General features: G+C 41.5%; 1 protein-coding gene across 3 annotated transcripts in view; it reads right to left on the reverse strand.

Annotated features, from left to right (window-relative positions):
- Positions 1–27,478, reverse strand: part of ZMYM3 (zinc finger MYM-type containing 3) — a 486,348-nt gene that overhangs the window by 25,029 nt on the left and 433,841 nt on the right. For all 3 annotated transcript variants that reach the window (XM_053699094.1, XM_053699093.1, XM_053699092.1), the window contains exons 23-24: positions 15,829–16,083; positions 15,584–15,698 (exon numbers count right to left, since the gene is read on the reverse strand). In XM_053699094.1, the coding sequence (XP_053555069.1) occupies positions 15,584–15,698; positions 15,829–16,083 (370 nt within the window). The remainder of the gene's footprint in view (positions 1–15,583; positions 15,699–15,828; positions 16,084–27,478) is intronic.

The following is a 27,478-nucleotide window of genomic DNA, read 5'->3' on the forward strand; positions in this document are numbered from 1 at the left end:
GAAAAATTGGGATTCCCTGTAATCGGTAAATATTTGGATACATAGGGTGAAGCACCCAGATCCACACAATACTTTTGCCAGGCAGTTATTATATTTTTAAAAGTTTCCATCATAAAAATTTGTGTTGGCAATGCGGTAATTGGGCAATGCAATATCGCATCTAAACGTACGGGAGCGATCAATGCTGTTTCCCAGCTTACTGGGGATACCTGTTCTAGTCCTGTCAACCAATCCACTGCTACCTTAACCCGGGCCGCCTGGCTATAAAATAATATATTCGGCAATGATAAGCCGGCAGCTTCTACCTTGTTCATCAAGCGAGCTACAGAAATCCGAACTCTAGAGCCTTGCCATAGAAATTTGGCACATGCCTTATTATAACTTATTATATCCTTTTTATGGATAGGTAGCGGTATATTTTGAATGAAATAGAATATTTTGGGAAATAAAATAGTTTTTAAAAGCGTGGCCCTAGCTGATAGGGAAATAGGCAGTTTTATCCAGTCTTCCATTTTTTTTTTTACATTCTGAAAAACATTTATTGTAATTCAGGTTATACCACTCTGAAGGATTTGAATTTAGAGTGAGCCCTAAGTATGTTATCTGCTCTGTTTCTTTGAAAGGATGTTTGATAATATGATCTTTTTTATTTATCCATAACAGTTCCGATTTGGACCAGTTAATTCTAAAACCCGATATACTGCCAAAGCTGTTAACCAGTTCCAAAAGGAGCAGGAGATCCTTTTTAATATTACTTAAACACAATAAGATATCGTCCGCATACATCAATAATACTAATTTTTGTGCCCCTATTCGAATCCCTTCTAAACGTTGCCGAAGTATGATTGCAAGAGGTTCCAATGAGATGTTAAACAGGAGAGGAGATAGGGGACATCCTTGACGGGTGCCCCTGTGTAGTATTACCGGTTGGGAAAGTTCGCCATTGATAAGCAAAGCTGAATTTGGGGCAGAATAAATAATGCGAACTACTTCCTGGATATGCCCCCTCATACCAAATTGCTCTAAAGAATGAAACAGATGTTTCCAAGAAACCCGGTCGAACGCCTTCTCCGCGTCGACAGTCAGCAGAGCCAGGTCTAACTTCGCTCTGTATTTATCCGTTCTGAACTTGTTCCAAAAATAATCAATTAGAGTCAAGACCTTACGGGTGTTTTTGGCCGGATTCCTCCCTGCCATGAACCCGGCTTGATTCTCATGTATTATTAACCCGAGATGGGGTTTTAGTCTTTTTGCCAAAATCGATGTAAGCAGTTTGTAGTCCGCGTTGAGAACTGATATAGGTCTATATGACCCAGGTAACTCTGGGTCCTTATTTTTTTTGGGTATTAGAGATATTACTGCCGCCGCAAAATAGGGAGAGCATTTATTATGCTCAATAAAACAGTAATTAAATAAATTCACCAATGTTGGGGCAATTTGTGTCTGTAAAATCCTATAAAGTTCCAGTGGTAGGCAATCAGGACCAGCTGCTTTATTAGTTTTGGCAGCTGTAATAGCCTCTATGATCTCATCAACCGTAATTGGAGCATTAATTTCTGCCAAACTCTCCTTAGGTATTTTAGGAGTCTTAATTTTGGCCCAAAAATCTCCTATGGTTATACCTTGCTCTTCCGAGCTATATAGCTCGGTAAAAAATTCATAAAATACTCTAGATATATCTGTATTGCAGGTAAATCTCTTGGAGTTTTTTCTAATAGAGGTTATCTTACCGCTACCTCTAGTTTTAATCAGCCTTGCCACGAATCTAGCAGACCTACCCGCTTGACCACAGTAAAGGGCTTTTTGTCTTTGTATATCTGCCCTGGTCTTCTGTTTAATGAAGACATCTCGCGAAGATTTAGCTGCTATATATCTCCTCCAGTGCTCGCAAGAGCGCAGACCTAAATAAGTTTTATACGCGTTTTTTACCTGACGTGACAACTGAATTTCCTGTTGCCTGGATTTCCTTTTTGACTTACACAGATATGCCTTTACCTTACCACGTAAGACAGCCTTTGCTGCTTCCCAGAAGACCTCGGGTCTGTTAAAATAATCTCGGTTGAAACCAACATATTCTTGCCACTGGTTAATCAGCCAGTTATTAAATTGGATGTTATTCATCAGATATCTTGGAAAGAAAATTGACCGAGTCCCTGGTCTGTCTGTCCGCGATAATTTGCATTCTAACGTTATTACAGCATGGTCTGAGATCACTATATCTCCAATCTCGGCTTCCCAATCAAGGCCGATCAAGGACTCCGCAATCAAAAAAAAATCTATCCTGGATAATGCCTGCTGACCTTTGGACATACACGTATAGGCTCTAGAATCGGGATTCTGCAGTCGCCAGATGTCAATTAGGCCCAGTTGTGAGCATATTTTTTGAAAGATACGAGTCTTCCTATCCCTCAAGGGGCAACCTATTTTTTTAACTCTGTCTAGAGAGGGGTCTGCTATTAAATTAAGGTCCCCTGCAATAATAATATTCTGTCCAACAAATTTTCGCAGATATAACACCAAGTTGTCCCAAAATTCTCTATCTATAATATTAGGACCGTAAATATTGCATAATACGTATCGAGCCTTATTACATGATATTTCCAAAATAACGAATCTACCCTCCGGATCTATAAAAGAGGAGTCAATCTCATAATCCAGGTTTTTCTTAAATAGAATTGCCACTCCCCTCTTACGTGTATTAAAGGGGGCCGCAACTACTTCACCCACCCACTTGGTTTGTAATTTCAAAACTTCAGATGCCTTTAAATGAATCTCTTGTAAGAACACAATATCTGATTGTGTTTTAGCCAAATGTTTGATTATTGCTTTGCGTTTTATTGGGGAGTTTATACCTCCTACATTCCAGGAGGCCAGTTTAACAGATGTTAACATAGTTAATCAAAGGAGAAAAAAAACCCCCAAAAGTACCAGGGAAAGAGGGGAGAGCAAGGAGGGAGGGAGAGGAAAGGGAGAGCGAGAACAAAAAACACAAAAAAAAAAACAAAAACAAAAAAAACAAAACAAAAAAAAAACAATACCCAGATACAAATTTATAAAACAAAGTATATTAAAATAACAACCTTCTACATAATTCCGTGTTTCTCTAAGCATCAGCACACCAATGAAACTAACTTTAATGAACATCTCGCATAAGTCTTCCCTTACACATAAGGTGTTATAAATAACTGTAAAAAAACCCCAAAAAGAATCCTTCTCTTTCCTAATCATTGGATCCCTAGTTCTTTACATAGCGCGGTTGCTTCCTTGCTGTTATTTGCTGTATAAGAAATACCTGCCTTGGTAATTAATAGTCTAGCCGGATAAACCAGCCTAACATTGCAATCTGCTTCTAAGAATCTAGAAAAAAAAGGGGACATTGTTTTTCTTTTAGCGCTAGTCTCTGCTGAAAAATCTTGAAAAATCAAAATTTTGTTATTGTCAATGTGTAATGGGCTCATTTTTCTATAGTGTTTCAAAAATAAAAGTTTGTCCTGATAATTCACAAATTTAAAAATAATCGGTCTGGCTTTAGATTGAGTGTTACTATCTCTAAGCGGACCTAATCTATGTGCTCTCTCGATCAGGAAAGGTGAAGTCGGCGGGGGGATCATCAGCGCCTGCGGGAGGGAGACAGAGACAAAGTGTATCAAGTCTTGATACTGCACTGATTCCGGGAGGCCAATAATGCGTAAGTTATTGTGCCTTGACCTATCCTCGAGGTCTTCTAGGCGCGCTTGCAATTGTAAAATCATTTTCCCTTGATCCGTGATATCTGAGCCTTGAACATCCACTCTGTCCTCCACTTCCGAGACCCTGGTCTCTACCTCCGTAAGTCTCACCGTGAACTGCCTAATTTCTTCTTTTAAACTATGGATCTCAGTCTTAATTTCAGTTTTAATCAGATCCAATTGTGGGGTTATCAATTTGGCTACTTCAGTAGCGAATTCCGTCATGTCATTAGCACCAGAAATAATTGCTCCTCGTTCTTGTGAGGTGTCTAATAAGTTATCTGAGTTTTTCGTGGTGCTACGCTTATCTTTTGGTTTGGGTGGCATTTTCGGTGAAGAACCTTTGTGGTTCGTGAGAAATCTATCCATTCACTGTGTTAATGTGTATTTATGAAGTGTAATTGTGACTTGGTGGCAATTAAGCCACTTAATATTAAGTAAGAGAGCTTGTGTTACAAGCTCTGAAAGTGAGAAAAAAAAGACATATAAAAAACAAGGAAACATGTGCATCAATGTGAGTGACAAAAAGTGAAAAAAAGGTCAGTGGTTATACCAACTGTGCTTAGTGTGAAAAAAAAAAAAAAAAAAAAAGGGGGTGAGAAAAAAAAAAAAAAAAAAAACCCCTTCAAAGAAAAATCTACTTTTTAAGTCTTGTTCAGACTATAAACTAAAAACCACCCTTCAAACTACAGCTTAACTTTATATAACAGTAGTCCCCTTAATAAGGCAAATCCTCAGTACTACTAGAGTGTTATCTTCTACATCTCTCAGTTTAATCTAAGGATCTTGTTTAATCTACGGATCTTGCTGCTTTGTTATTTCTTATCCAACATTAGGTGGAGCCCGCCTTACTAAAACTCTTAGCAGATGCGGTAAGTATTAGGCTGTCCCTGTGTTATTCCCCCTTCGATACTCCCCTTCTCGCCCTTGACCTGTTTGAGATCCCGTCCCTTCTTCTTCCCTTTCTACCTATTTCTTACTATATAGTTTGTTGATCTTCCATATATATATAAAGTTACTCATTGAGCTTCTCCCTTTATTCCTAATCTTAACCGTTTAATTAATCTCAGAGCACTCAGTTGTCCCCCCCCCCTTCAAGTATTGCCCAGGGGATGCTGTAAGGGGACAGGCAAATATGTAAAGCAGAGAACTAAATTTAAAGTTCGAGTGCACAGATAGTATTAAGCATATGTTTCACATAAACTAAACATGCAGAATACATTAGACAGTATATAACGCAAAAGTATCTTAAACAGATCTATGTAGCCCATCAATTTTAGCTTAGACCATACATTCTGCTGTCTATTTAGCCATGTCTGCTCTGATGATCATCAACAAACGACACCCAGCTTATTATATGTGATTCATGAGAGTCCCGTCTTTTCAGTATACGAAATCACAGACCAAGTCCTCTCTAGCGGTTTTCAAAAGTCCTGCTATATTGTAACAGATTATGCAGAGAGTCTAATAAGCCTGAATAACCCTAGCTGCATAGGGAAAACAAAAGGCAACAAAACCTGCTCTCTTGTCCTGTCCTTCGTGCTGTCAGACTTATGCACTTGTCAAGCCGATATCCTGAGGGAGAGCTAGATGGCTTGTCTTACCCACTCTGTGCCGTCAGCCAGTTAAGGATCCATAGCAGTCACACTGCACTCCGCTCTGCAGTACTGTCACCCCTTAGAAGCTATGCCCAACTCTGTAGTCAGGCAGCAATGGTAATCTTGTGAAGATCCGGAACCTTGTAAGCCAGCCTGCAATGCTGCCCTCTATTGCTGTTAAGGTTGTTCAAATCTGAACGCTGTGCCGGGAATCCTCCACGCTGCACTCGCACTGAGAGCTCAATGGAACCGATACCAGGATCGGAGGTGTGTACACGCAGACTGCAAAGCTCCGCCTCTAGGGTATCTCACCGCCTAGGACAGGTAAAATTTTCGACTTAGCAGAGTGGGATTTACAAGCCAAAAAATGTTACGATACGTTAGATAGCCTTATCTCTCAGAAAGCCATCCGCCTTATAGTACTTGAGTCTGCAAGAAAGTTCTTTTGAGACGGGGCCCGCTGTAGGTGTAGCGGCAATAGCCGATTCCCGAATTGCATCCACCTATAACAGTTCAACCAAGTGTCAGCTTTACCAGGGCGTCGTCTCCCATTACAACCAGCTCATACGGCAGCCGATGGCTAGTACAGCCGTTACAGCTTATCCAGGTGCTCTTAGCGAAAGAGCTTATTCAGCCTCACGAAGACTTCCTAGTCGTGGTCCAAGGACCCACAGCCGGTCCTAGCAAGACATCCTAGGACAAGGCTTACTACGAGTGGCTGGAGAATGGTAAAATTCCCTTTGACGAGAAGACCAGAGCTGGTGGTAGCTACCTGCCTGCCCCGCCCCCAGCCGGAAGTCTGACATTGTTTTTGCATATAATTTGTGCTTGTTCCACAGTCTTTAGGGAGGTTGAAAGCACATTTTATCACCTAGGTTTCCATCTCAATGCTGTAAATTGCTTAATCCAGTTACATACTAGAAATTCAGCATTCCAAGATTTAAGCCACAAAACTCTTCTAGCTAAAATAGCTGAAGATATGGATCTAACATCAATTTTGATATCAAAAATGGCATAACAAATAAAATTAGCATGTTGCAGTAAGCTAACAATGCTAGATATGTCAGAATCCAATTCTTGTTGCACTAAATTCTCCAACCAAAAAGTTGATGCAGCCGCAAAATCAGCCAAAGAAATTGCAGGCCTAAGAAGATGACCTGAATATAAATAGGCTTTCCTTAGATAAGATTCAAGTTTCCTATCTAAAGGGTCTTTAAAAGAAGTACTATCTTCCATAGGAATAGTGGTACGTTTAGCAGGAGTAGAAATAGCCCCATCAACTTTGGGGATCTTTTCTCAAAACTCTAAAAAATTGTATCCTTTACCAGCATTTTCTATAAACCTCGAAGAAGGAATAAAAGGAGAACCTGGCTTATTCCATTCCTTTGAAATTATATCAGAAATATCATCAGGAATAGGAAAAACCTCTGGAGTAACCACAGGAGGTTTAAAAACAGCATTTAAACGTTTACTAGTCTTAACGTCAAGAGGAATGGCTTCCTCAATATCCAAAGTTATCAACACTTCTTTTAACAAAGAACAAATATACTCTATTTTAAATAAATAAGTAGATTTGTCAGTGTCAATATCTGAGGAGGGATCTTCTGAATCAAGATAGATCCTCATCAGAGGAGGATAAATCATTATGTTGTCGGTCATTTGACATTTCATCAACTTTATGAGAAGTTTTAAAAGACCTTTTACATTTAATAGAAGGCGGAAATGCAGACAAAGCCTTCTAAATAGAATCAGTAACAAATTCTTTAAAATTCATAGGTATATCATGTACATTAGAAGTTGAAGGAACTGCAACTGGCAATGTACTATTACTGATGGATACATTCTCTGCATGTAAAAGTTTATCATGACAACTATTACAAATGACATTCGGAGATATAATTTCCACAATCTTACAACAAATGCACTTAGCTTTGGTAGAACTGATGTCATGCAGCAAAGTTCCAACAGATACTTCTGAGACAGGATCAGATTGAGACATCTTGCAAAATGTAAAAGAAAAAACAACATATAAAGCAAAATTATCAATTTCCTTATATGACAGTTTCAGGAATGGGAAAAAAATGCAAATAGCATAGCCCTCTGACATAGAAAAAGGCAAGAGGCACATAGCAATGGGGTAAAAAATTTATGAAAAATTTGGCGCCAAGTATGACGCACAACGTAACTGAAACTTTTTTGGCGCCAACATCCGGAAATGACACACTTGCATCACTAACGACGCAGCCCTGTGTAAGGACTCGGCGTCAACTAAGACTCCCCGAAATGACGAACTTGCGTCAACGGACGTACTTTCGCACCAAGAATGATGCAATAAAGTCTAGCATTTGGCGCACCCACGGGCCTAGTACTGCCCACAATTTGCAAGAAAAATGTAGTCAATCTGAAAAAAGACTAAACCCCAGGTAAGAAAAAATATTTCTTAATAGGTTTATTTTCCCCAATTATGAAACTGACAGTCTGCACAAGGAAATACATGAACCTGACCCATGGCAAATATAAGTACAATACATATATTTAGAACTTTATATACATGCATAAAGTACCAAACCATAGCTGGGTTGTCTTAAGTAATAAAAAACACACTTACCGAAAGACACCCATCCACATATAACTGTTTCAGTACTGGTTTGGCTATCAGTAAAGGTAATGGTATATGAGAGTATATCGTCGATCTGAAAAGGGAGGTAGGAGATGAATCTCTACAACCGATAACAGAGAACCTATGAAATAGATCTCGCGTGAGGAAAACCATTGCATTCAATAGGTGATACTCCCTTCACATCCCTCTGACATTCGCTGTACTCTGAGAGGAATCGGGCTTCAAAATGCTGAGAAGCGCATGTCAACATAGAAATCTTAGCACAAACTTACTTCACCACCTCCATAGGAGGCAAATTTTGTAAAACTGAATTGTGGGTGTGGTGAGGGGTGTATTTATAGGCATTTTCAGGTTTGGGAAACTTTGCCCCTCCTGGTAGGATTGTATATCCCATACGTCACTAGCTCATGGACTCTTGCCAATTACATGAAAGAAAACTCTCCCTGCATCTCCGGACTCTAACCTTCATCCATGCTCTCACTGAGAGGCTGACAGGACTATTTAAAACTCCAGTCCCATTTCGAAGAGTACTACCCTCCTTAAGAGACTATCTCAAACTTCTCCTGTGATGAAAGGCAAAGAATGACTAGGGGATGAATGAAGTGGGGGAGGTATTTAAAGCCTTTGGCTGGGTTGTCTTTGCCTCCTCCTGGTGGCCAGGTTCTGAATTCCCAAAAGTAATGAATGCAGCTATTGACTCTTCCCGTTTAAGAAGAAAAAGTTTATTTTAACTTAAGTGTCCTCTTAAATATGTGGTTGCAATGAGCTGGAGGAATAGGGTTAGCTGTGTTTAAGGGAAATGTAAACTACAAATAAAAAGCTTATGCTACATAAGTGAAAGTCAGTTTAAATGTGGCATGACAACGTTTCTATACCCTCAGTTTAAATGTGGCATGACAACGTTTCTATACCCTGGTAAAAGGGGGAGAGGGAAAAACACAAATATCCCTTTTTTTATTCTGTTTTAAAAATAAATCAAATCCAAAGGAAACAAAAAAACACTAAAAAGGTGACATGTTGTACAAGAATTTTTTCTAATTAAATTATCAGCCAAAATGTGCAGCCTGTTGTGAATGGACTCTTAAAGGGACATTAAACCCCAAAAACATTTTTCATGATTCAGATAGAGAATAAAAGTTTCCTATTTACTTCCATTATCAAATTTATTTCATTCTCATGTTATTCTTTGTTGAAGATATACCTAGGTAGGTAGCGTGCACATGCCTGAAGCACTACATGACAGGAAATAGTGCTGCCATCTAGTGCTCCTGCTAATGTATAACATTGTTGCAAAACTGCTGCTATATAGTGCTGCAGACACGTGCACACTTGAACTCACATTTCTGTTTTTAACAAAGGATAACAAGAAAACGAAGAACATTTGATAATAGAAATAAACTAGAAAGTTGTTTAAAATGTTATGTTCTATCTAAATCATGAAAGAATAAAATTAGGTTTTATGTCCCTTTAATGCTGGGTTTGTTTCTTGTCAAATGACAGTCAAAGTATTTTAAACATATTGTTTGCGGTAACACATTAAAAACCAACTAGCAATTAACCTCTGCTGTATAGTTTGAAGGGTTAAAAAAACAAAATTTATGCTTACCTGATAAATTCATTTCTCCAGTAGTGTGGTCAGTCCACGGGTCATCATTACTTCTGGGATATTATCTCCTCCCCTACAGGAAGTGCAAGAGGATTCACCCAGCAGAGCTGCTATATAGCTCCTCCCCTCTACGTCACCTCCAGTCATTCGACCAAAGGACCAACGAGAAAGGAGAAGCCCAAGGGTGTAGTGGTGACTGGAGTATAATCCAAAAATTTTTTTAAGCCTGCCATAAAAACCAGGGCGGGCCGTGGACTGACCACACTACAGGAGAAATGAATTTATCAGGTAAGCATAAATTTTGTTTTCTCCTGTTAAGTGTGGTCAGTCCACGGGTCATCATTACTTCTGGGATACCAATACCAAAGCAAAAGTACACGGATGACGGGAGGGACAGGCAGGCTCTTTATACGGAGGGAACCACTGCCTGAAGAACCTCTCCCAAAAACAGCCTCCGAAGAAGCAAAAGTGTCAAATTTGTAAAATTTGGAAAAAGTATGAAGAGAAGACCAAGTTGCAGCCTTGCAAATCTGTTCAACAGAAGCCTCATTCTTAAAGGCCCAAGTGGAAGCCACAGCTCTAGTAGAATGAGCTGTAATTCTTTCAGGAGGCTGCTGTCCAGCAGTCTCATAGGCTAATCGTATTATGCTACGAAGCCAAAAAGAGAGAGAGGTAGCCGAAGCTTTCTGACCTCTCCTCTGACCAGAATAAATGACAAACAGGGAAGACGTTAGACGAAAATCCTTAGTTGCCTGTAGATAAAATTTCAGGGCACGGACTACATCTAGATTGTGTAGCAGACGTTCCTTCTTCGAGGAAGGATTAGGACACAAGGATGGAACAACAATCTCTTGATTGATATTCCTGTTAGTGACCACCTTAGGTAGGAACCCAGGTTTAGAACTACCTTGTCTGAATGAAAAATCAGATAAGGAGAATCACAATGTAAGGCAGATAACTCAGAAACTCTTCGAGCCGAGGAAATAGCCATTAAAAACAGAACTTTCCAAGATAACAACTTGATATCAATGGATATCAATGGAATGAAGGGGTTCAAACGGAACACCCTGTAAAACATTAAGAACTAAGTTCAAACTCCATGGCGGAGCAACAGTTTTAAACACAGGCTTGATCCTAGCTAAAGCCTGACAAAAAGCTTGAACGTCCGGAACTTCTGACAGACGTTTGTGTAAAAGAATGGACAGAGCTGAAATCTGTCCCTTTAAAGGACTAGCAGACAACCCCTTTTCTAAACCTTCTTGTAGAAAAGACAATATCCTTGGAATCCTAACCTTACTCCATGAGTAACTCTTGGATTCGCACCAATATAAGTATTTACGCCATATTTTATGGTAAATCCTTCTGGTAACAGGCTTCCTAGCCTGTATTAAGGTATCAATAACTGGCTCAGAAAAACCACGTTTTGATAAAATCAAGCGTTCAATTTCCAAGCAGTCAGCTTCAGAGAAGTTAGATTTTGATGTTTGAATGGACCCTGGATCAGAAGGTCCTGTTTCAGAGGTAGAGACCAAGGCGGACAGGATGACATGTCCACTAGATCTGTATACCAAGTCCTGCGTGGCCATGCAGGTGCTATTAGAATCACTGATGCTCTCTCCTGTTTGATTCTGGCAATCAATCGAGGAAGCATCGGGAAGGGTGGAAACACATAAGCCATCCCGAAGGTCCAAGGTGCTGTCAAAGCATCTATCAGAACCGCTCCCGGATCCCTGGATCTGGACCCGTAGCGAGGAAGCTTGGCGTTCTGACGAGACGCCATGAGATCTATCTCTGGTTTGCCCCAACGTCGAAGTATCTGGGCAAAGACCTCCGGATGAAGTTCCCACTCCCCCGGATGAAAAGTCTGACGACTTAAGAAATCCGCCTCCCAGTTCTCCACTCCCGGGATGTGGATTGCAGACAGGTGGCAAGAGTGAGACTCTGCCCAGCGAATTATCTTTGATACTTCCATCATTGCTAGGGAGCTTCTTGTCCCTCCCTGATGGTTGATGTAAGCTACAGTCGTGATGTTGTCCGACTGAAACCTGATGAACCCCCGAGTTGTTAACTGGGGCCAAGCCAGAAGGGCATTGAGAACTGCTCTCAATTCCAGAATGTTTATTGGAAGGAGACTCTCCTCCTGATTCCATAGTCCCTGAGCCTTCAGAGAATTCCAGACAGCACCCCCAACCTAGAAGGCTGGCGTCTGTTGTTACAATTGTCCAGTCTGGCCTGCTGAATGGCATTCCCCTGGACAGGTGTGGCCGATAAAGCCACCATAGAAGAGAATTTCTGGTCTCTTGATTTGAGTGGGGGACAAATCTGAGTAATCCCCATTCCACTGACTTAGCATGCACAATTGCAGCGGTCTGAGATGTAGGCGTGCAAAAGGTACTATGTCCATTGCCGCTACCATTAAGCCGATCACCTCCATGCATTGAGCTACTGACGGGTGTTGAATGGAATGAAGGACCCGGCATGCATTTTGAAGCTTTGTTAACCTGTCTTCTGTCAGGTAAATCTTCATTTCTACAGAATCTATCAGAGTCCCCAAGAAGGGAACTCTTGTGAGTGGAAAGAGAGAACTCTTCTTTTCGTTCACCTTCCATCCATGCGACCTTAGAAATGCCAGTACTAACTCTGTATGAGACTTGGCAGTTTGAAAGCTTGAAGCTTGTATCAGAATGTCGTCTAGGTACGGAGCTACCGAAATTCCTCGCGGTCTTAGTACCGCCAGAAGAGTACCCAGAACCTTTGTGAAGATTCTTGGAGCTGTAGCCAATCCGAATGGAAGAGCTACAAACTGGTAATGCCTGTCTAGAAAGGCAAACCTTAGATACCGGTAATGATTTCTGTGAATCGGTATGTGAAGGTAAGCATCCTTTAAATCCACTGTGGTCATGTACTGACCCTCTTGGATCATGGGCAAAATTGTTCGAATCGTTTCCATCTTGAACGATGGAACTCTTAGGAATTTGTTTAGGATCTTTAAATCCAAGATTGGCCTGAAAGTTCCCTCTTTTTTTTTTGGGAACTACAAACAGATTTGAGTAAAACCCTTGTCCTTGTTCCGACCGTGGAACTGGATGGATCACTCCCATTAATAAAAGATCTTGTACGCAGCGTAAGAACGCTTCTTTCTTTATTTGGTTTGTTGACAACCTTGACAGATGAAATCTCCCTCTTGGGGGAGAGGATTTGAAGTCCAGAAGGTATCCCTGAGATATGATCTCTAACGCCCAGGGATCCTGAACATCTCTTGCCCAAGCCTGGGCGAAGAGAGAAAGTCTGCCCCCTACTAGATCCGGTCCCGGATCGGGGGCCCTCGATTCATGCTGTCTTAGGGGCAGCAGCAGGTTTCCTGGCCTGCTTGCCCTTGTTCCAGGACTGGTTAGGTTTCCAGCCTTGTCTGTAGTGAGCAACAGCTCCTTCCTGTTTTGGTGCAGAGGAAGTTGATGCTGTTCCTGCTTTAAAATTACGAAAGGAACGAAAATTAGACTGTCTAGCCCTAGGTTTGGCTTTGTCCTGAGGCAGGGCATGGCCTTTACCTCCTGTAATGTCAGCGATAATCTCCTTCAAACCGGGCCCGAATAAGGTCTGCCCTTTGAAAGGTATATTAAGCAATTTAGATTTAGAAGTAACATCAGCTGACCAGGATTTTAACCACAGCGCTCTGCGTGCCTGAATGGCAAATCCGGAATTCTTAGCCGTAAGTTTAGTTAAATGTACTACGGCATCTGAAATAAATGAATTAGCTAACTTAAGGGTTCTAAGTTTGAGTGTAATCTCATCTAGTGTAGATGATTCAAGTGTCTCTTCCAGAGACTCAAACCAAAATGCTGCTGCAGCCGTGACAGGCGCAATACATGCAAGAGGTTGCAATATAAAACCTTGTTGAACAAACATTTTCTTAAGGTAACCCTCTAATTTTTTATCCATTGGATCTGAAAAGGCACAGCTATCCTCCACCGGGATAGTGGTACGCTTAGCCAAAGTAGAAACTGCTCCCTCCACCTTAGGGACCGTTTGCCATAAGTCCCGTGTGGTGGCGTCTATTGGAAACATTTTTCTAAATATCGGAGGAGGTGAGAACGGCACACCGGGCCTATCCCACTCCTTAGTAACAATTTCAGTAAGTCTCTTAGGTATAGGAAAAACATCAGTACTCGCCGGTACCGCAAAATATTTATCCAACCTACACATTTTCTCTGGTATTGCAACTGTGTTACAATCATTAAGAGCCGCTAACACCTCCCCTAGTAATACACGGAGGTTTTCCAGCTTAAATTTAAAATTTGAAATATCTGAATCCAGTCTGTTTGGATCAGAACCGTCACCCACAGAATGAAGTTCTCCGTCCTCATGTTCTGCCGCCTGTGACGCAGTGTCTGACATGGCCCTAATATTATCAGCGCACTCTGTTCTCACCCCAGAGTGATCACGCTTGCCTCTAAGTTCTGGTAATTTAGCCAAAACTTCAGTCATAACAGTAGCCATATCCTGTAATGTGATATGAAATGGCCGCCCAGATGTACTCGGCGCTACAATATCACGCACCTCCCGAGCGGGAGATGCAGGTACTGACACGTGAGGCGAGTTAGTCGGCATAACTCTCCCCTCGTTGTCTGGTGAAATATGTTCAATTTGTACAGATTGACTTTTATTTAAAGTAGCATCAATACAGTTAGTACATAAATTTCTATTGGGCTCCACTTTGGCATTAGCACATATAGCACATGTATCTTCCTCTGAATCAGACATGTTTAACACACTAGCAATTAACTAGCAACTTGGAAATGCTTTTTCAAGTAATTTACAATAATATGAAACCGAACTGTGCCTATAAGAAGCACAGAAAAAATTATGACAGTTGAAAATAATTAAGTTATAGCATCAAATCTTTGTAAGAAATATACAATTTTAGCAAAGGATTGTTCCCATTAGCAAAGGATAACTAACCCTAGCAGCAGAAAAAATACACAAATAAACGTTTTTTATCACAGTCAACTACACTCTTCACAGCTCTGCTGTGATGATTACCTCCCTCAAAAAAGGCTTTGGAAATCCCTGAGTTCTGTAGAGATGAACCGGATCATGCAGGAAGAAAATGAACCTCTGACTGAGTTTTTTTGATGCGTAGTAAAAGCGCCAAAAATGGCCCCTCCCCCTCACACATAACAGTGAGAGAGATTAGTGAACTGCTTTAAATTAAACAAAACTATTGCCAAGTGGAAAAAATAGTGCCCAAAACATTTTTTCACCCAGTACCTCAGAGAAATAAACGTTTTTACATGCCAGCAAAAAAACGTTTAACCTCAAAAAATTAATTGTTATTTAAAACCTATTGCAAGTCCCTGCAAATTAGGTTAAGTCTATGCATACAGTATAAATCCAGTGAAGTACCATTCCCCAGAATACTGAAGTGTAAAATATACATACATGACAGCCTGATACCAGCTACATCTACTGCATTTAAGGCTGAGTTTACATTATAACGGTATGGCAGGATTTTCTCATTAATTCCATGTCAGAAAATAACAAACTGCTACATACGTCTTTGCAGATTAATCTGCCCGCTGTCCCCTGATCTGAAGTTTACCTCTCCTCAGATGGCCGAGAAACAGCAATATGATCTTAACTACTCCGGCTAAAATCATAGAAAAAACTCAGGTAGATTCTTCTTCAAATTCTACCAGAGAATGAATAACACACTCAGGTGCTATTATAAAATAAACTTTTGATTGAAGGTAATAAACTAATTAAATCACCACAGTCCTCTCACACATCCTATCTATTCGTTGGGTGGAAGAGAATGACTGGAGGTGACGTAGAGGGGAGGAGCTATATAGCAGCTCTGCTGGGTGAATCCTCTTGCACTTCCTGTAGGGGAGGAGATAATATCCCAGAAGTAATGATGACCCGTGGACTGACCACACTTAACAGGAGAAAAAAGATTAATTACATTTTCTCCCAAATAATAAATTCCCATGATAAACCGTACAGTTTACAAGGTTATGGTTTAATATCATACCATTTGGAAAGGTAAAATTCAAAGAATTTGACTGGACAACGCAGAGGGTTCAGCTTGTTCTCAGGCTGCTCCAGTAGTGGTTGGTCCTCCTCATGTTTCCTCTTGGTGGAGCTTTCTTGGGGTGCAGGGGAAACAAAATAGAATTTGCCTTACAATAAATACAGCCTATTGAGGGTTGGCAAAATAGGAGGGATGGGCTAGAGAAATAGTGAAAACAATCGCAACATTTTGGAGTAGGGTCATACCTTTGCCTTTCTTATGTCGCACTGGAGGATAGTATTTGACGCTGACTAGTTTCATGGTGCCCCTGTTGGTTGTGCATTTACGGGACTTCCGCACAACATTGGTGAACGACAGTTGCAAGTGATCTTCTACTGTTTGAAGCCCAAAGAATTTAGTGTTAAAGAACATGAGGGTATTGAGGAGCACAAAAGGAGAGTAAACACCTAGCTGTTTACAGTCCCACAGATGTTCTTCCTCCACACGAGAATACAATAGTCCTGCAAGCAAACAGACAAGCCATTAACAATGTATTGTACATCAATTTTAAAGAGCAAAATATCCCCACTAATAAAAAAGCACTTAATATATATGGTGCACTACAAAACAAAATAATGGATAACTTAAAAGAAATAAACTTAGTTCAAAAAGCCCACATATCCATCCCATAATACAATTTGCCCAGCAATAGTCTAGCTGGGTCTTGCAACTAGATGATTCATTGCTTTCATGGTGGGTGGAGTCCACAAGCTATTACTCCTGGGAATTCCACTTCTGACCATTAGGAGGAGGCAAACAGTCCCAAAAATCCAAGAGCCCTTAAAAACCCTCCCACCTTACTGGAAAGTAGCCTGATGTAAAGCCAAGCAAGAAGAAGAAGAAAAAGAAAGGAAGATAAAAACAAGAACAAAATGGAGCAAAAAAAGAAAAAAAGAAAAAGAAGAGTTGGTACATACTTTAAATGCCGCCAGAAAAAAATGTGGCGCCGGATTTCCCGCACGCTATTTGCCAAGAGGTGGAAACGTCACTTCTCAAGCAAAACAGCGTTCTGCTGTGGGCTGTCTGAGCAGCTCAGTGCGGCAAACACTTGAAACAAATAAAGGAGCTTTCTGCATTAATAATTTTATACTGTACTTCATGACTGAAAGTACCGTTTATTTGTTCCAATGGTCAATCCTAACGTTTCACAAACGATAGGATTGACTTTCACTTTAAATATCCGAGATGTTTTTAAATTGTAAATCTAAAAGTAATATCCTCAGAGTCACTTTCAGACTCTCTAGAGGAGTCAGAGGATAAAAGTTCTCCTTCAGAGCTAGACAAGGAATTATCCACATCAGAAGATTGCATGTGGCTAATTGCTGCAGCTCCAACGGAACCGCTGGTTCTAGATTCGTAGGAACAGTGTTTAACCTCTCTTCCTTTTACCTGTGACTGGCATAGCACTCAGGGCAGTAGATACAGCTGTATGTAATTGGGCCGCAAAATCACGAGGGAAGGACCCAATCCCAGATTGTGTCTGAGAAATGGGCTTGCAGGGTACTGCATGTGAAGGAATAGATGCCGCCTGTTGCGGATGCAGGATTGGCATATCAGGGTATACAGTGGTCGGAGAGACTTCCGACTGCCAAGGGGTAGCCTGATTTAAGGGGGATAACGCAGGAGCCTGAGTCCCAGGGCCCCCTGAATGACGCTGTAGAACAGATGCAAGGCATGAGCCGCATAATTGAGCAGGACAACACACTGTATTTTGCTTGCATAACATGCATTCATTAGTCTCAAATAAAGGATTAGAGCAATTACCCTCCTGACAAGTGCTGTGCAATTAATCATGACATTTGTAAAAGAAAAAAAATCCCTACACACATATAATGAATCAATCCACCATGTTACTGTTCATACACAATGAAGAATGCGCTCAGGGGAATAGCACAAGAAGTGTTTTTATCCCACGTGAGATAAATTAAGAGGATTTTACCCCTGTGAGCGCAACTAGTGTGACCCTGCCCCAGTGTCGCCTAATAAGATGCTCATAATGTGTATTCATTCATATAAAAAAAGAAACGGTTGACTAAAATAATACCAGGCACACTGAGATTACAAGGGATTGGATTGATGAGGGCTTTTGTTGCGACTAACCTCCCAATGTTTTTTTTTTCCCCCCAAAGTATTGTTTCTTTTTATTGAGGTAAATTAAGTTGAGTACAAACATATTAAGGCAATAGAAGAGAAACAATCACATCTCTTTTGGTTACAACTCATATCAAGAACATCTGAGAATATAGTATGTGACAAGACACAATACAATTAACAATGTAGGCTGGGGCATATACTACAACATCTGTCATCAGCTCGACCCTAGACAAGAGCAGTTTACCTCTTTATCTGGGCTAATTTATATAACCTTCCCGGGTGTGACATCATACTCCACTCTTTAGCTCCCTAGGTGGAAAGATCTCTAGCATCAATAAATAAAAGCTGGACAAGTGTGTCTAGGCACTCCTCAATCGCATATGTGTCAATCCTCCATGCCTCATGCTCTGTGAAGATTCCCCATCCACTCCCATGTGGGGCTTGACGACCCCACAAGCCGGGTCAACACTCCCCCAAGAGACACGACAGGCTGTAAAACATTCGCTATATGGGAGAGACCGTTTCCTTAGTCAAAAGGGAGTCACTTTAGGAACCTCTAAGTAATAGCTCAACTAATAATCTGGTCAGCTAGGCAGGTGGAGCTGAAGAGAAAAAATATGCGAGAGTGAGGTTAAAAGGGGGACCTAGAGCAAGAAAGCGGGTGTGTGGGGTGAGTGAAGAATTCCCCAAACCCCGTGCATATAAGTAAAGGGGGGGGGGGGGGGGAATATATAAGAAAGAAAGAAATAAGAAGTGCAAAGGCGTAGGCTTCCCAGAACCGAGGACCTTAAGTTATACAACACTCCTATGTGAAAAGACCACAGATTCGGGTATACTCTATGAGTCACCTGGGGCCTGGTTTCTGTGGACCCAAAGATCCCATATTTTCCAGAATGACTCAATTTTATTGAGGTGTTGGTAGAATCCTCTCTCCATCAGGGCATACGTTTCTAGGGTCTGTTTAATGTCAGTCAAGGAAGGTGGATCTGACGTTTTCCATTTCCTAGCAATGGAAATCTTGGCTGCTGCTAACCTCCCAATGTTATAACCCGGGACCGTATCACCTTTCTATAAAAGAACACAGCTATGTGATGAAGTGTGTTCTCCTAAATCCCATTTGAATTGGAATTAGGTTTCTATAAGATACACTAGTGTGCCTTTACCTGTGCCCCAGCGGCCACACTCCTCCTTCAGTGCCATATACATAATGAGTTTAATTAAGCGATTACGCACTTCTCTTTGCGCTGGTGACAGATACAGTACATGCAGATACACAGCCACATTTCTTTCTATTCCAAACAGTCCGCTTGACAGAAAGGAACATGCACTCACACACCTCAGATCCCGATAAATCCATCGTAAAATAACGAGGCACAAACCTCATGTACCATTCAGGCAGCCTGCAATAAACGGATCATCCACTATAAACTGATTGGGTGACATAACCGCAGTAAACTCTTGCTTGATAACTTACTAGTAACTGTCAATGTACCCTCTTACACACAAGGGCCAAAGAGCTATCTGTTACTCAAACGCAAAGCCTAATTTTAAGGGGCCGTGCCCCTCAATGTGAGAAATACAGATCTCTAATGGGGTAGTGTTTTTCTACTTTATCAAGTAAAACAACTGCACATTAGAGCTTAAGATCTAAATATTTAGATATAATTTGTAATAAAGTTTGTCCTTGTGTAGTTGACAGTGAAATTCCAAGTTTAATTTGACGCAACTGCATAGAAATGTTTTCAGTTCAGGATTATCAGTATTATGATTATTCTCATCAGCAAATAGAAAAAAACAACAAAACAAAGAAATTTATGCTTACCTGATAAATGGATCATCTCTAATTACTATTGGTAATATCTCTCCTGGCCAGCAGGAGGCTGTCAAATATCACCTCCCTTCCCTCCAACCCCTGTCATTTGACCGAAGGAAAAAGAGAAAGGAACAGAAGGTGCAAAGGTGCCTGAGGTTTCCAACACAAAAATCTGTCTAAAGAAAACCGGGCGGTCCGTGGATTCACCGTGTCAAGAAATAAATAAATTTATTAGGTAAGCATAAATTTCGTTTTCTTTCTAATGACACGGTGAGTCCAGGATCATTTCTAATAACTATTGGGAATCAATACCCAAGCTAGAGGACACAGATGATAAAGGAGGGACAAGACAGAGGACCTAAACAGAAGGCACCACTGCTTGAAGAACCTTTCTCCCAAAAGACTCAGCTGAAGCAACTGTATCAAATTTATCGAATTTTTAAAAAGTGTGTAGAGACGACCAAGTTGCAGCCTTGCAAATCTGTTCCATAGAAGCTTCATTTTTGAATGCCCAGGAAGAGAAAACAGCCCTCGTGGAGTGAGCCGTAACTCTCTCAGGAGGCTGCTGTCCAGCAGTTTCATAGGCCAAACGAATTATACTCTTCAGCCACAAAGAAAGAAGTAGCCGTAACTTTCTGACCCCTGGGTTTCCCAGAGTAAACTACAAAGCAGAAGACTGGTGAAAATCCTTAGTCGCCTGTAAATAGTACTTAAAAGCACACACCACATCTAGGTTGTGCAGCAGACACTCTTTATGAGAAAAGTTAGGACACAAAGAAGGAACAACGATTTCTTGATTAATGTTCCTAACCGAAACCACTTTAGGAAGGAACCCTAACTTAGAAGGCAGAACTACCTTATCCAAATGAAAAATAAGGTAAGGGGATTCACACTGCAACCCCGAGAGCTCTGAGACTCTACGAGCAGAAGAAATTGCAACAAGAAAAAAACTTTCCAAGATGACATCTTAATATCTAAGGAATGCAGAGGCTCAAACGGAGCCTGTTGAAGAACTTTAAGAACAAGGTTAAGACTCCAGGGAGGAGTAACATCAGCAGTAGTATACTAACAGGCATGTGAGCTTCAGTATACTTAATGTAAAACATGTCAGCTGTAGCATACTTACTGATAGGCATGTGAGCTTTAGCATTAGTATACTTACTGATAGGTACCAACTGTAGTATACTAACTAATAGGCATGCAAGCTATAATACACGTCACCAGTAGTATTACTACTTACTGATAGGCAAGTAATTTAAACTAGTTTAGTTGTTTGTATTTTAATGTTCTCAGTCTGTATTGAACAATGAGAAATAACAAAATTTATGCTTACCTGATAAATTCCTTTCTCCTGTAGTGTGGTCAGTCCACGGGTCATCATTACTTCTGGGATATTAACTCCTCCCCAACAGAAAGTGCAAGAGGATCACCCAGCAGAGCTGCTATATAGCTCCTCCCCTCTACGTCACACCCAGTCATTCGACCGAGAACCAACGAGAAAGGAGAAGCCAAAGGGTGCAGTGGTGACTGGAGTATAATTTAAAAATTTAGACCTGCCATAAAAACAGGGCGGGCCGTGGACTGACCACACTACAGGAGAAAGGAATTTATCAGGTAAGCATAAATTTTGTTTTCTCCTGTTAAGTGTGGTCAGTCCACGGGTCATCATTACTTCTGGGATACCAATACCAAAGCTAAAGTACACGGATGACGGGAGGGACAGGCAGGCTCTTTATACGGAGGGAACCACTGCCTGAAGAACCTTTCTCCCAAAAACAGCCTCCGAAGAAGCAAAAGTGTCAAATTTGTAAAATTTGGAAAAAGTATGAAGAGAAGACCAAGTTGCAGCCTTGCAAATCTGTTCAACAGAAGCCTCATTCTTAAAGGCCCAAGTGGAAGCCACAGCTCTAGTAGAATGAGCTGTAATTCTTTCAGGAGGCTGCTGTCCAGCAGTCTCATAAGCTAAACGTATTATACTACGAAGCCAAAAAGAGAGAGAGGTAGCAGAAGCTTTTTGACCTCTCCTCTGACCAGAATAAACGACAAACAGGGAAGACGTTTGTCGAAAATCCTTAGTTGCCTGTAGATAAAATTTCAGGGCACGGACTACATCTAGATTGTGTAGAAGACGTTCTTTCTTCGAAGAAGGATTAGGACACAAAGATGGAACAACAATCTCTTGATTGATATTCCTGTTAGTGACCACCTTAGGTAAGAACCCAGGTTAGTACGCAGAACTACCTTGTCTGAATGAAAAATCAGATAAGGAGAATCACAATGTAAGGCCGATAACTCAGAGACTCTTCGAGCCGAGGAAATGGCCATTAAAAACAGAACTTTCCAAGATAACAATTTGATATCAATGGAATGAAGGGGTTCAAACGGAACACCCTGTAAAACATTAAGAACTAAGTTCAAACTCCATGGTGGAGCAACAGTTTTAAACACAGGCTTAATCCTGGCCAAAGCCTGACAAAAGGCCTGAACGTCTGGAACCTCTGACAGACGTTTGTGTAAAAGAATGGACAGAGCTGAAATCTGTCCCTTTAAGGAACTAGCGGATAAACCCTTTTCTAAACCTTCTTGTAGAAAGGACAATATCCTAGGAATCCTAACCTTACTCCATGAGTAACTTTTGGATTCGCACCAATATAAGTATTTACGCCATATTTTATGGTAAATCTTTCTGGTAACAGGCTTCCTAGCCTGTATTAAGGTATCAATTACTGACTCGGAAAAACCACGTTTTGATAAAATCAAGCGTTCAATTTCCAAGCAGTCAGCTTCAGAGAAATTAGATTCTGATGTTTGAAGGGACCCTGGATCAGAAGGTCCTGTCTCAGAGACAGAGACCAAGGTGGACAGGATGACATGTCCACTAGATCTGCATACCAAGTCCTGCGTGGCCACGCAGGCGCTATTAGAATCACCGATGCTCTCTCCTGTTTGATTCTGGCAATCAATCGAGGAAGCATCGGGAAGGGTGGAAACACATAAGCCATCCCGAAGGTCCAAGGTGCTGTCAAGGCATCTATCAGGACCGCTCCCGGATCCCTGGATCTGGACCCGTAACAAGGAAGCTTGGCGTTCTGTCGAGACGCCATGAGATCTATCTCTGGTTTGCCCCAACGTCGAAGTATCTGGGCAAAGACCTCCGGATGAAGTTCCCACTCCCCCGGATGAAAAGTCTGACGACTTAGGAAATCCGCCTCCCAGTTCTCCACTCCCGGGATGTGGATTGCTGACAGGTGGCAAGAGTGAGACTCTGCCCAGCGAATTATCTTTGATACTTCCATCATCGCTAGGGAGCTTCTTGTTCCTCCTTGATGGTTGATGTAAGCTACAGTCGTGATGTTGTCCGACTGAAACCTGATGAACCCCCGAGTTGTTAACTGGGGCCAAGCCAGAAGGGCATTGAGAACTGCTCTCAATTCCAGAATGTTTATTGGCAGGAGACTCTCCTCCTGAGTCCATGATCCCTGAGCCTTCAGAGAATTCCAGACAGCGCCCCAACCTAGTAGGCTGGCGTCTGTTGTTACAATTGTCCAATCTGGCCTGCTGAATGGCATCCCCCTGGACAGATGTGGCCGAGAAAGCCACCATAGAAGAGAATTTCTGGTCTCTTGATCCAGATTCAGAGTAGGGGACAAATCTGAGTAATCCCCATTCCACTGACTTAGCATGCACAATTGCAGCGGTCTGAGATGTAGGCGTGCAAAGGGTACTATGTCCATTGCCGCTACCATTAAGCCGATCACCTCCATGCATTGAGCTACTGACGGGTGTTGAATGGAATGAAGGACACGGCATGCATTTTGAAGCTTTGTTAACCTGTCTTCTGTCAGGTAGATCTTCATTTCTACAGAATCTATAAGAGTCCCTAAGAAGGGAACTCTTGTGAGTGGAAAGAGAGAACTCTTCTTTTCGTTCACCTTCCATCCATGCGACCTTAGAAATGCCAGTACTAACTCTGTATGAGACTTGGCAGTTTGAAAGCTTGAAGCTTGTATCAGAATGTCGTCTAGGTACGGAGCTACCGAAATTCCTCGCAGTCTTAGTACCGCCAGAAGAGCACCCAGAACCTTTGTGAAGATTCTTGGAGCTGTAGCCAATCCGAATGGAAGAGCTACAAACTGGTAATGCCTGTCTAGGAAGGCAAACCTTAGATACCGGTAATGATCTTTGTGAATCGGTATGTGAAGGTAAGCATCCTTTAAATCCACTGTGGTCATGTACTGACCCTTTTGGATCATGGGTAGGATTGTCCGAATAGTTTCCATTTTGAACGATGGAACTCTTAGGAATTTGTTTAGGATCTTTAAATCCAAGATTGGCCTGAAGGTTCCCTCTTTTTTGGGAACCACAAACAGATTTGAGTAAAACCCCTGTCCATGTTCCGACCGCGGAACCGGATGGATCACTCCCATTAGTAAAAGATCTTGTACACAGCGTAGAAACGCCTCTTTCTTTATTTGGTTTGTTGACAACCTTGACAGATGAAATCTCCCTTTTGGGGGAGAGGATTTGAAGTCCAGAAGATATCCCTGAGATATGATCTCTAACGCCCAGGGATCCTGGACATCTCTTGCCCAAGCCTGGGCGAAGAGAGAAAGTCTGCCCCCCACTAGATCCGTTCCCGGATCGGGGGCCCTCGATTCATGCTGTCTTAGGGGCAGCAGCAGGTTTTCTGGCCTGCTTGCCCTTGTTCCAGGACTGGTTAGGTCTCCAGCCTTGTCTGTAGCGAGCAACAGCTCCTTCCTGTTTTGGAGCAGAGGAAGTTGATGCTGCTCCTGCCTTGAAATTACGAAAGGAACGAAAATTAGACTGTCTAGCCTTAGGTTTGGCTCTGTCTTGAGGCAGGGCATGGCCTTTACCTCCTGTAATGTCAGCGATAATTTCTTTCAAACCGGGCCCAAATAAGGTCTGCCCTTTGAAAGGTATGTTAAGTAATTTAGATTTAGAAGTAACGTCAGCTGACCAGGATTTTAGCCACAGTGCTCTGCGTGCCTGAATGGCGAATCCGGAATTCTTAGCCGCAAGTTTTGTTAAATGTACTACGGCATCTGAAACAAATGAATTAGCTAGCTTAAGTGTTTTAAGCTTGCTTGAAATCTCATCTATAGTTATTGAGTCAAGAGTCTCTTCCAGGGACTCGGACCAAAAAGCGGCCGCGGCCGAGACAGACGCAATACATGCAAGGGGTTGCAATATAAAACCTTGTTGAACAAACATTTTCTTAAGGTAACCCTCTAATTTTTTATCCATTGGATCTGAAAAGGCACAGCTATCCTCCACCGGGATAGTGGTACGCTTAGCCAGAGTAGAAACCGCTCCCTCCACCTTAGGGACCGTCTGCCATAAGTCCCGTGTGGTGGCGTCTATTGGAAACATTTTTCTAAACACAGGAGGGGGGGAAAAGGGTACACCGGGCCTATCCCACTCCTTAGTAATTATCTCTGTAAGCCTCTTAGGTATAGGAAATACGTCAGTACTCGCCGGTACCGCATAGTATCTATCCAGCCTACATAATTTCTCTGGGATTGCAACGGTGTTACAATCATTCAGAGCTGCTAATACCTCCCCTAACAGTACACGGAGGTTTTCGAGTTTAAACTTAAAATTAGAAATGTCTGAATCCATTCTATTGGGATCAGAACCGTCACCTGCATATTGAATCTCTCCGTCCTCCTGTTCTGCATACTGTGACGCAGTATCAGACATGGCCCTATTATTAACAGCGCACTCTGTTCTCACCCCAGAGTGATCACGCTTACCTCTTAGTTCTGGTAATTTAGCCAAAACCTCAGTCATAACATTAGCCATATCCTGTAATGTGATTTGTAATGGCCGCCCTGATGTACTCGGCGCTACAATATCACGCACCTCCCGAGCGGGAGATGCAGGTACTGACACGTGAGGCGAGTTAGTCGGCATAACTCTCCCCTCGTTGTTTGGTGAATGATGTTCAATTTGTACAGATTGACTTTTATTTAAAGTAGCATCAATGCAATTAGTACACAAATTTCTATTGGGCTCCACTTTGGCTTTAGCACATATAGCACAGAGATATTCCTCTGAGTCAGACATGTTTAACACACTAGCAATTAAACTAGCAACTTGGAAATACTTTTCAAAGCAATTTACAAATATGAAAAACGTACTGTGCCTTTAAGAAGCACAGAAAAAAAGTTATGACAGTTGAGTAATAATAAACCGGAGAAACTATAACATCAAATTCTTTCCGGTAAAACACAATTTTAGCAAAGGATTGCCCCCATTAGCAATGGATAACTAACCCTTGAATAGCAGAAAAAATGTACAGAATATAAACGTTTTTTATCAGTCAAAGCACAATCTCACAGGTCTGCTGTGAGTGATTACCTCCCTCAAACTAACTTTTGAAGACCCCTGAGCTCTGTAGAGACGAACCGGATCATGCAGGGAAGAAAACAGACTTGTGACTGAATTTTCTGATGCGTAGCAAAAGCGCCAAAATAGGCCCCTCCCCCTCACACACAACAGTGAGGGAGATCAGTAAACTGTCTTAAATTAAATAAAACAACCGCCAAGTGGAAAAAAACAGTGCCCAAACAATTTTTCACCCAGTACCTCAGATAATTAAACGATTTAACATGCCAGCAAAAACGTTTAACATCAATAAATGAAATGTCATTAGAAAGCCTGTTGCTAGTCGTTCCCACTGCAAGTTAGGCTAAAGTCTTATGCATACAGTATTATCCCAGTGAAGTGCCATTCCCCAGAATACTGAAGTGTAAATATACATACATGACAGCCTGATACCAGTTGCTACTACTGCATTTAAGGCTGAGCTTACATTATATCGGTATGGCAGTATTTTCTCAGTCAATTCCATTCTCAGAAAATAATATGCTGCTACATACCTCTTTGCAGGTTAACCTGCCCGCTGTCCCCTGATCTGAAGTTTACCTCACTCCTCAGATGGCCGAGAAAAGCAAGATGATCCTAACTACGCCGGTTAAAATCATACAAAAAACGCAGGTAGATTCTTCTTCAAATTCTACCTGAGAAGGAACAACACACTCCGGTGCTGTTTTAAAATAAACTTTTGATTGAAGGTATAAAACTAAGTATAATCACCACAGTCCTCTCACACATCCTATCTATTAGTTGGGTGCAAGAGAATGACTGGGTGTGACGTAGAGGGGAGGAGCTATATAGCAGCTCTGCTGGGTGATCCTCTTGCACTTCCTGTTGGGGAGGAGTTAATATCCCAGAAGTAATGATGACCCGTGGACTGACCACACTTAACAGGAGAAATGTACTTTAAGATATTGTACAGTTCAATGCATTTTTTTTTTTATTGAGAAACATTGTTAACGGTATATTTTAACAAAAATCGCAATCTTCCTTTTTTCCCATATCGCACAGCCTTACTGCCGACTAAATTTAGAAATGGAATCCTCCATAGTACAATATATAGGTGAGACAGTAAGATTAACTCAATACATACAGAATAGTGAAATGAGTACAACACTGAAGCTCTGAAGGGAACTCCCCAATTTAGCCCAAGGCCTTCTGTAAAATGCTCAGTCTGAGGTGTCTCACCACCTCTGTATTGGTGCCAGTGTTCCCACGCAGTATATACACACACAAATATTAGATAAATATAAATTCTGAAATATATGCAAAGATACTCAACTGCTTAAGAACTTTCACTACAAAAGCTGCTTCATAAAAACAGTAGAAAAAAATGTATGCTTACCTGATAAATTTCTTTATTTTCGGATATGGTTAGTCCACAACATCATTTACTGTTGGGAATATCACTCCTGGCCAGCAGGAGGAGGCAAAGAGCACCATAGCCAAGCTGTAAAGTATCACTCCCCTTCCCACAACCCCCAGTCATTCGACCAAAGGGAAATGGGAAAAAAAAGAATAAGACGACAAAGGTGTAGAGGTACCTGAGG

Source organism: Bombina bombina, chromosome 1 (assembly GCF_027579735.1).
Source record: "Bombina bombina isolate aBomBom1 chromosome 1, aBomBom1.pri, whole genome shotgun sequence".
NCBI lineage: Eukaryota > Metazoa > Chordata > Amphibia > Anura > Bombinatoridae > Bombina > Bombina bombina.